This window comes from Canis lupus, chromosome 27 (assembly GCF_003254725.2).
Source record: "Canis lupus dingo isolate Sandy chromosome 27, ASM325472v2, whole genome shotgun sequence".
Classification (NCBI taxonomy): domain Eukaryota; kingdom Metazoa; phylum Chordata; class Mammalia; order Carnivora; family Canidae; genus Canis; species Canis lupus.
In genome coordinates, this window is record NC_064269.1 from 38173068 (window position 1) to 38183671 (window position 10604).

General features: G+C 48.4%; 1 protein-coding gene across 2 annotated transcripts; it reads left to right on the top strand.

The window, feature by feature from the left end:
• Positions 1-340: 340 nt before the first annotated feature.
• On the top strand, positions 341-9883 carry C1R (complement C1r). Of its 2 annotated transcripts, none has more exons than XM_025471970.3 (11): positions 341-537; positions 1269-1497; positions 2796-2988; positions 3518-3664; positions 3762-3958; positions 4222-4369; positions 4478-4599; positions 6468-6546; positions 6814-6969; positions 8485-8559; positions 9015-9883. In XM_025471970.3, coding segments are annotated over exons 1-11 (2118 nt in total). In that variant the 5' UTR covers positions 341-535; the 3' UTR covers positions 9785-9883. The 2 variants fall into 2 exon arrangements, with proteins under 2 accessions (XP_025327755.1, XP_048958396.1); XM_049102439.1 differs by lacking the exon at positions 341-537 and adding an exon at positions 1075-1177.
• The last annotated feature ends 721 nt before the right edge of the window (positions 9884-10604 follow it).

Consider the following 10604-nt stretch of genomic DNA (forward strand, 5'->3'; position numbering starts at 1 on the left):
ACTGTTGTTCTTGTTACCTCGTCCTGGACCTTAAAAGCCTCGCCAGTCCTGGGTGACTAAGGACAGGAAGAACCGGATTAATGGAACAGGGCAATGCAGAGAAAGAGCTCCCAACCCCCAACTTCAATTTCCGTTGCCTTTGTCATAGGAGCAGTCCCCGAAGAAAGGTAGACTTCAGATCAGATTTAGAAACCGAGAGGTCTGGCCTTCCCACCGAGGGCTTTCTCCTGGCTAAAAACTCAGGCCCATCTCCTGAGCCTTTCCCCTGGCCGGCCAGCAGGTGGCACCACCATCAGGGATTTCAAAACCAAAACTATATTAAACTGGAAACTGGGTTTTTTTTTTTTTTTTTTTTTCGGTTTTGTTTATGCAAATAGTTCATTCCCTACAACATTCCTCCGGGAATGGTCCCCTCCTTCCCCTCCACAGTCATTCCCTCCGCCTTCCCTCCCCTGCATGACCGCTCTCTCCCTCAATACGGAGTGGATGAAGACACTGTCAGCAGAGTCCAGGATCCAAAGACAGGCCTTGAGAAATGTGAGTAAGGCTGATGGGGACCCAGGAGGGAGGGAGAAGCCAGAGGAGAGAATCCTGGGCATGGAAGGCAACCCTTCCCAAATTCATTCAGGAAGATAGGAACACCCCTCCCTCTCCATACACCTTACCTATTCCCTTACACACAAGCGTGCACATGTCAATACATCCCCCCCATCCCTCCTCCTGAGGACAAAAGGAGATCTTAGACCCATGAGATGATGGCCATGTTCCCTTCTCCCACGCAGCTCCTAGCAGGGGAGCAGCAAGAGGAGAGGATCCACTGTGCCCAGGAGGAGAATGCTCTGTGCATGACTCCGTCCGTATTCCATAGGCTGTTTCTTCCAGAGGTCTCTGCTGAGCCTTTGGGAGCCCTATCAAAGAGCCATGACTGGTAACCCTCAGCTTCAATTAACTGGTCCCAAGCCAGCCCTATTCCGGGAAGAGGAGGAGAGTGGTGGGAGAGGGCAGGGGAGGATGGGGAGACAGGCAGAGGGAGTATGATGACCTCTAGACTGGACATTGCCCTGAGGGGAGGAACACCCAATGCAGCGGCTGCAAAGACCAGCCTCTCCCCTTCACCCACCCCCACCTAGAAAATCTCTGTAAGGTGTAAAATGGCCAGAGAGGAAAATGCTGAGCGGTATGACCATCCCAATCCCTCCCCCAGTCGCTGCCCAAATGTAGGGGTGCTATCCCCCTCCAGCACTAGACACCCACTTTCTTTTCGGCAGGTGGCTCTTTTATCTCCTGGTGCCAATCCTGTTCTGCAATATGGGGGGCTCCATCCCCCTTTCACAGAAGCTCTTTGGGGAAGTGACTTCTCCTCTGTACCCCAAGCCTTACCCCAACAACCTTGACAAAACCACTGTGATTACAGTGCCCACAGGATTCAGGGTGAAGCTTGTCTTCTGGCAGTTTGACCTGGAGCCTTCCGAAGGCTGTTTGTATGACTATGTCAAGGTAGGGGATCCGGTTGGGAGGGCAGAGGGAGGCCTGGGTATCTCTGGAAACTGAGGACTTGTACTCTAACCACCTTGGATAGCATCCCCACCCCCACCCCCACCATGGACACAGCCCCAGCCCTGCAAGAGCTGATGGCCCAGTGGAGTCCTGAGAGTCAGGTGACACCATGGATGGGATATCCACTGGGTTTAGAGGCCCTCAGTGAGCACGGAAGGGAGAAACACAGAGGAAGGAATCACAGGCCCCACTTCCAGGAAATTCTGTCTTAAGGAGTCAGAAAAACCATCCTTATCTGCTGACTTGCTGAGAGTCTTTGGAAACAGCTGTGCCTCAGTTTCCCTGTTTCCATGTAGAATATCACATGGCTGCCTTCCTAAACAGGAACGTGGGGAACAGAAATGTGGATGGTGGTAGCCCAATCATAACCCTCAGCAAGGTCAGTGGGCTCAGTCTCCTCGCCTCTGTAATGAGCAAGTGTACTTTCCCAGTCTCAACTTTCTATATGAATAAAAATGAGGTTCCTGATTCAGGATTCAAGTAAAGCCTACACACAAGCAGTGAATACCACTCCCAGGAGACCTTCTGGAGGTTATGAGAGAATAGCATGAAAATGATAGTTTCCCAGGCCAGAGGACTAGAGAAGTTTGCAGGGCTGCGGGGAGGGGTCTTGGTGGCAGGGATAGCGAGGGATGGAGTGGGGGCAGAATGTCTTCCATTTCTAGGGGTTAAGGAACCTGTGAAGAAAGAGATAAGGGAAGCTAGGTGAAGTTGGCCCAGGCAGGGGCTGGAGAGGCTCACCCTCAGCTGAGTGTATCAGAAGGCATGGCTGGACGTGAATGGTTTGCATAAGGTGAGGTGAAGTAGCTGGATAGAAAATAAAGCAGACCACTCCGGGCTCCAGGAATGAAGGGATGCTAATGGCTGGGTAGAGACAACCAGGATTCCAGGGGAAGATGAGCATGGGAGGTGGCGGAAATGAAGAACGGTCTGACACATGCTGGGCGACACAGAACAAGGGAAAGGGCGATGTACCGGGCACAGGGTAACGTGCAAGGAGTTAGCCACTGAAGACTCCGCTGAAAAGATGAAAGTCACCAGGGGAACAACAACAACAAAACAATCACTGGGGGTAGTTTACAATAGCCAGAGCCCCACGGGGAGAAAGCAGGCGGAAGCTGGTCCAGCAGTGGGGCACCGCTCGCTTTCTGGGACAAGAGGAGGCCTTTGCTGACCTTCCGCATGGGACGTGTCTCCTCAACAGCTCTTCTTCCCACCCCTTGTCCTTTCTCCACCAGATCTCTGCTGACAAAAAAACTCTGGGGAGGTTCTGTGGGCAGCTGGGTTCTCCACTGGGCAACCCCCCAGAAGCAAGGGAATTCGTGTCTCAAGGGAACAAGATGCAGCTGACCTTCCACACAGACTTCTCCAACGAGGAGAATGGCACCATTATGTTCCACAAGGGCTTCCTGGCCTACTACCAGGCTGTGGGTGAGTGGCCCCCAGGTGCCTTGTTGCCTGGCCTGAGGGTGTTCAATGGGGACCAGAGAAGGGGAATCTCGAATCCATTGAAACAGGAAGCCTATCCTTCCTTCTTTTCCCTCTGAAGAGAGCTTTTACCAGGAGAAGCCTGCCAACCTGGATTCTGTCACCATTGAGCAGTTCCCAGAAAGCATGAGAGAGGCCTGAAGTTGGGGTGCCCGGGGGGCCCAGTCAGTTAAGTGTCTGACTCTTGGTTTCAGCTCAGGTCATGATCTCAGGGTTGTGACATCGAGCCCTGTGTCAGGCTCTGCACTGGACGGGAAGCCTACATAAGATTCACTCTCTCCCTCCCCCTCTGCTGTCCCCAACCCCCCACTCAAAAAAAAAAAAAAGAGGGCAGGGGGAGGCCTGGAGTTTCAGGTGGCCAGGAGATGATTTTATCTCTAGACCTCTGGTGACTGACCTCTCTGACAGAAGAGCCATTACAGAAGTCCCTGGCAGACAAGGATTTAACTCTTCCTTCCGGAATGTCTTCCAGACCTCGATGAATGTGCTTCCCAGCTCAACTCACTTGAGGAGAATCTCCAGCCCCAATGCCAGCACCTGTGTCATAACTACGTGGGCAGCTACTTCTGTACCTGCCGTCCAGGCTATGAACTTCAGAAGGATGGGCATTCCTGCCAGGGTGAGGTCGGGGCACTGTGGGTGGGAGGCACTGAGCGATGGCTTGTGGGGCCAGCCAGAGAGTCCCTGGTGACCCCCGGCTGGCTCTGCTCTCATAGCTGAGTGCAGCAATGAGCTGTTCACAGAGCCATCGGGCTACGTCTCCAGCCTGGAGTACCCCCAACCCTACCCTCCTGACCTGCGCTGCAACTACAGCATCCGGGTGGAGCGTGGCCTCACCCTCCACCTCAAGTTCCTGGAGCCTTTCGAAATCGATGACCACCAGCAAGTACACTGCCCCTATGACCAGCTACAGGTATAGCCAAGCTCCTCCCTTAGAGACCTCCTTCCTCTCCCTCCCCTCCCCTCTTCCCCACTTCCCACTAGATCCTCTGGCCAGCTGGGACAGGAATAACCAGCATCACACAGGAGCTAGGCAAGTTCCCACACACCTGGGGATCCCTTTTCTCCTCCGGCTGAAAACATATGCAAAAAGCAGAGTTCCCACCACCACCACCATCCTGGTCCAGTGGGAAAATGTCTGAATTGGAGAGATGGCCCTTTCCTCTTGCCCACCAGATCTATGCCAATGGGAGGAACATCGGCGAGTTCTGTGGGAAGAAAAGACCCACTGACTTTGACACTAGCAGCAATGCCGTGGATCTGCTGTTCTTCACAGATGAGTCGGGTGACAGCCGAGGCTGGAAGCTGCATTATGTCACTGAAGGTAAGGTTGCCTGGGGGGCCTCTCTCACTGGTCAGCATCAGGGCACAATCAGATGTGTAGAAAGGACAGTGGCTCTGAAATAAACATGTCCTCTGGTCTCCCCAACAGTCATCAAGTGCCCCCAGCCCAAGACCTTAGACAAGTTCACCATCATCCAGGATGTACAGCCCCAATACCAGTTCCGTGACTACTTCATTGCCACCTGCCAACAAGGCTACCAGCTTGTGGAGGTAAGAACCCAAAGAAGAAAGGTGGCCCAGCCATCCAGGTGCATAGGTCCATATCAGATTTAGGCCCAGGGCTGGCTGGATTCACACCTTTGATTTGGAAGATTACTTGATTTACCTGCTCTCAAACTTGACCAGGCGTTGAAAACACTTCAAGTTTTAAAAGCACTGATGTCTGGGTCTCCTGCAAGAGATTGATCCCATTGGTCCAGAGTGTAGCTAGGATGAATTAAAGCTACCCAAGTGATTCCAATGTGCAGCCAAGCTCATGAACTACTGGCCTAGCATAACAACTGTAGGATTTAGGAACTGAAAAAGTAGGGTGGAGTACAAGGAGTGACTCACTCAACATCACAGTGATTTTGTGCAGCAGGGACTAGAACCAAATTTCCTACCGCTTGCCCCAGGGTTTTTTCATTCACAGTGGTGCTCACCCTGGACCCACCACACTGCCCTCAGCTTTGCAGGCTCAGGAATGAACATGGTATTATTGGTTAATCTCACAAAAGCTGGTAAACTAAAATGCTATTCTAAAAAACATACAATTGGAGTGACCCCTGGGGAGGGACACAGGAATGGACATCCTATCTTTGTTCAATAGATCCACTTGGAAGACCTAATTAGAATCTGAGAGAAGACCTTTGGCATGTCCTTAAGTAGTAGTTCATTCATTCAACAAATGTTTTAAGCATTAACTGAGTGTGAGGCAGTGTCCTAGGAGCAGGAGGTCAATAAAAAGAAACACACATATTCACCACAGCCTTCATGCACAGCACTGACATGTTGCATCAAGCTGAGCTAGCCAAGATGAGTTGCTCTTTACTCCTGGATGTTTCTAGCTATACCATGAGGACTGGATGTCCTGGGCCCAGAACATTGGACACTCACATACTCTTTGCTTATGTTATAACCCTTGCTTTCATACGCTACCACAACCCTTACCTTGGCATTTGTCACTTACATCATAGAATTTAAAGTAAGTCATACAGCTTCTCTCATTATTTGCATCACCAAACATCCTAGTTCTCATACAGGTGCTTATGCAATCGTTTCCAGGGCTGACTCTCTGGGATGGTTTTTGGCCTTAATGAGGCTCATTCATATTGTCCAGTTACTTTTTGCCACAGAGGATGCCATTTTCTTGCTTTGTCCCCACTAACTACTCAACTACAATAGCACTTAGCACACATTGGCACCTCAAACACCCTGGAAAGTGGTTGGGCCCTTGCCCTTCAGAACAGTGTGGTCTGGGAGAGATGAGGTGATGCAGGCCTAGATCAATAGGCACTCTAGAGGGAGAAAAATATGGTTCTCCTTCAGAGCACAGTCTTCTGTTCCAATGCAGGAAACATACAACCAGGGTTGCTTTTTTTTTTTTTTTTTTTTTTTTAATTTAAAATTGTGAGGTTCAAGGGCACCTGGCTGGCTCATTCAGTAGAGCATGTGACTCCAGATCTCAGGGTCGTGAATTCAAGCCCCCCGTTGGGTGTGGAGCTTACTTATAAAATAAAATAAAATAAAATAAATAAAATAAAATAAATAAAATAAATAAAATAAATAAAATAATAAAATAAAATAAAATAGTGGGGTTCAAAGGGACTGCAGTGGAAATAGGCAAGAGTCTAGAGAGAGGATTATCAGGTCTGACAATTAGCCCTTGCCTGACTTTCTGCTGTGTGACTCAGTGCTCCCATCTGCACCTCTGGTCTGAGAAAAACAAAGGAGTCACATCCAAGGGGATGCTGAGGTCCGAGAGCCTGAGAGATATCCTTGCATTCCCTGCTGCTCCAGTGTGGGAAAGGCAGGAAGGCAACCTCAGTACCTCCTCATGCTAATGGCACCTCTACCTCTGTCTACCTCTTCTCATACAGGGAAACCAGGTGCTGCTCTCCTTCACAGCTGTATGTCAAGATGATGGCACTTGGCATCGTGCCATGCCCAGGTGCAGGAGTAAGTCACAACTCAGCAGGTGTCTGCCCCTGGGGAGCTCCCAGCCCCTAGCCATGGGGACCTAGGCTGTGAAAGGAAGAGGGGTCTAGACTAAGCAAAAAACCTCCCCCTTACTTCTCCTTTGAAGCCCATCCATCACAAGTGCCCCCCACTGACCGAATTTTCAAGGTTCTCAGCCTGTTTTGTGGGCAGAAAACTCAGGTTCTTCCCACTGAAGTTCCAGTACCATCCCTCTCAGTTCTCATATGGCCCTGTGTTCTCTCCAAGTCAAGGACTGCGGGCCACCACGAAGCCTGACAAATGGGGCCTTCAATTACACTACCACAAAGGGGGTGAACACCTACCAGGCCCGTATCCAGTACTACTGCCAGGAGCCTTATTACAAGATGCATACCAGAGGTGGCATCAGTGAGATCCAGCGAGGTAGGAACCCATGCAAATGGCAGCCTCCTTCCTTCCATCTTTTCAGGACATCTTCTGAGAGTTTTCCAACATAATCCTTAGGAGATGTAGATTGAGGTATCTTCCCAGGGCACTGGCTTTAGGGGCCTAAAGTATAGTGCCAAGAGACATCTAGGAGTGTTGAAGGAGGCACCTGAACTGATACAAAGAAAGTCTTAAGTCCTATAAACAGTCTACTCTCTCTTACCATCACCATGACCATTACTACTGCCACCCCCACAAGAATTTTCATCATCCCCATCTCCACAACCACCAACACCACCATCATCATTACTACCCCCCACCTTCACCACCACCAACATGACAACCCCACTCCACCACCATCCTCGCCTCTACCTCTACCACCACTATCATTACGACCCCAAACTCCACTACCACCATCACTACCATCATTACCACCACCCTTCCCATCACCCCCACCTCTACCACCACCACCACCATCACCACCATCATCACCACCACCACCACCACAATCACACTACAGCTGTACCCGTGGGACTTCCCCCAAAATTCTTCCCACATACCCACTCCCTTGCTACTATGTTGTGATTTTTTACATTTAGGTTTTACTAAATGACTCTGAAAATCATCTTCAAAACTTTTCTTTAAAATGAAAGAAATCACATGCTTTGTAGGGCTAAAACATCCAAAAGAAAAAAGAAAAAATCTTACATATAGATTATATGGTATTATTTAAGAGCTTGGCTTTGAAGTCAGACAATCTTCAGTTTGCATCTTGGTTTTGGAACTTAGAAGTTATGTGACCTTGTGCAAATTATTTAAGCTCAGTTTCCTCATCCAAAAAATGAGAATAATAATGAATCCCTGAGGGATCCCTGGGTGGCGCAGCGGTTTGGCGCCTGCCTTTGGCCCAGGGCGCGATCCTGGAGACCCGGGATCGAATCCCACATCGGGCTCCCGGTGCATGGAGCCTGCTTCTCCCTCTGCCTCTGTCTCTGCGCCTCTCTCTCTCTCTGTGACTATCATAAATAAATAAAGTTAAAAAAAAAAAATTTAAAAAAAAAAAAATAATGAATCCCTGAAAGTGTCACTGTGGTGCTTAAATTAGATAATGTAGATAAAATGCTTAGCAACAAGCGTGGCATACTGTCAACAATCAGAAAATGTAGCTACATTATAATCTACTATCCCACTACCAAGATGCAATCACTGATAAGATTTTCATATGTTTCTTCCAGTTTTTATGTCTATTTTCACAAATAGAGATCACATCAAACATGGAGTTAAGTGTTCTGATTTTTTCACTGAATATTAAAACAAAAACATATGTTGGGAGCCCCTCAACGCTTTTAATATTCCATCATTATGTATTTGAACCTTTCCCTTTGATCCTTGTTGGTGTTAGTTCCGAATCTCTCCTGTGCCTGTCCTGCACATTCAATGTTCATTAGCCTGTTAGACCTAGTTTCCCTGTCCACCACCTCCTAGCCTGATCATAGCCCCCTCTTCCCACAGGGGCCTATACCTGCACCGCCCAGGGCATTTGGAAGAATGAATGGGAAGGAGAGAAGATTCCTCGGTGCTTGCCAGGTAAGTGGCCTTGAGGGCCACCCCAATGCCTTTTGCAGCCCTCCAGGGCCTCAGAAAAAGCATGCACAGAGGATGGAGACAAAGTAAATGGAGAGACAATCCAGATTCAGGTCAAAAAATAGATAAAAGGAATATGGGAAAGAGGAAAGGTGATATCCCAGGAAAAAAGCAGAGAGGAACCCAGAGAATCAAATTCAGTCTTGACAGTCCTGCTTTTTCACTGAGGAGACAGGGAATCAGGGATTTTTAAAAAGCAAGAAAATTCCCAGGAAGAAATAAATAAGAACCAGGAGAAGAGGCTGACAAAAGGCCAAAGACAGTGGTGTGGGAATGGGAGGAGAAAGAGGAAAGAGCCCAGAGCCAAAAGAAGGGCTGTAGGGGGAACTGACTGACCACAGAAAGGAAGAGGGCAGGCCAGGCCTGACTTGTCCTCGCCTTCTGTCTCTCCTTTCCAGTGTGTGGGAAACCCGTCAACCCTGTGGAACAAAAGCAGCGCATCATTGGAGGGCAAAAGGCCAAGCTGGGCAACTTCCCCTGGCAAGCCTTCACCAACATCTATGGGCGAGGGGGTGGAGCCCTGCTGGGAGACCGCTGGATCCTCACAGCTGCCCACACCCTCTACCCCAAGGATCATGATGCACAAAGCAATGCCACTGTGGATGTGTTCCTGGGCCACGTAAGCGTGGAAGAGATCACAAAACTAGCAAACCATCCTGTCCGCAGGGTCAGCATTCACCCAGACTACCGCCAGGATGAGTCCCACAATTTTGAGGGGGACATTGCCCTCTTGGAGCTAGAAAATAGTGTCACCCTGGGACCCAACCTCCTCCCCATCTGCCTCCCTGACAACGAGACCTTCTATGATAGGGGCCTCATGGGCTATGTCAGTGGCTTTGGGATAATGGAGGAGAGGCTTTCTTATGACCTCAAATTTATCCGTCTGCCCGTAGCTAAACGAGAGGCATGTGAGAGCTGGCTCAGGAAAAATAAAAGGAAGGATGTGTTTTCTCAAAACATGTTCTGTGCTGGGGACCCATCTCTAAAGCAGGATGCCTGTCAGGGGGATAGCGGAGGGGTCTTTGCAGTGAAGGATGAGAACAGTGATCGCTGGGTGGCCACAGGCATCGTATCCTGGGGCATCGGGTGCAGCAGGGGCTATGGCTTCTACACCAAATTACTCAACTATGTGGACTGGATCAAGAAGGAGATGGAGGGGGAGGGCTGAACCCAGAATTCGCTAGATCAGAATCCAGAGAGCAGTGCATTAAAAAAAATTATCTGATAACCACTAAGAATCCTTATTAAAATCACTGATGCAGAAAGACACCGTGTGAAATAAATGCTCTTTTCTATAACCTCATTCCCATTCTTTGCCTAAAACAACACAAAGGTCACCTTTCTTCCCTTCAAGGATTATAGAAGATATACTCCACATTCTCTACTTATCATTGTCCTCTTCCATTTTTATACCATTGGATAATTGAAACTCTTTCCAAATAAAATTTTATGAGAAATTCCAGTGTGCAAAATGAGTTAAAAGTAGTTATCAATATAAAAATAAAAATATTTAGTAACATCATATTTAAAATACATAGGAAAGCAGGGGCACCTGGGTGGCTCAGTCAGTTAAGCACCTGCTTCTTGATCTCAGCTCAGGTCTTCACTTCAGGGCTGTGAGTTCAAGCCCTGTGTTGGGCTCCATGTTGGGTATGGAGCCTACTTAAAAAAAAAAAAATTCTTAGGAAAGCAATAAGAACAAAAAAGTTTATGCACACATTTACAGTTAGGGTTTTATATAACATTTTATTTCTAATTTTGTTTTGATTGTATGATGAAGAAAATCCTGATTTTCCCACATATGTAGTTGCAAATATAAGGGTTTTTTTAAAGCTTATTTTCCAATCTCTAAATATTTTTCTCTCTTTTTTTAAAGATTTAATTTTTTAAAAGATTTTATTTATTTATTCATGAGAGAGAGAGAGAGAAACAGAGAGAGGCGGAGATGCAGGCAGAGGGAGAAGCAGGCTCCATGCAGGGAGCCCGAC

Coding starts and splice junctions, on each gene's coding strand:
- C1R (XM_049102439.1), top strand. CDS start 1,152: ATGGCCAGAGAGGAAAATGCTGAGCG. Junction 3,959..4,221: donor GCCCCTATGACCAGCTACAG/GTATAGCCAAGC, acceptor CTTGCCCACCAG/ATCTATGCCAATGGGAGGAA. Junction 6,547..6,813: donor TGCCATGCCCAGGTGCAGGA/GTAAGTCACAAC, acceptor GTTCTCTCCAAG/TCAAGGACTGCGGGCCACCA.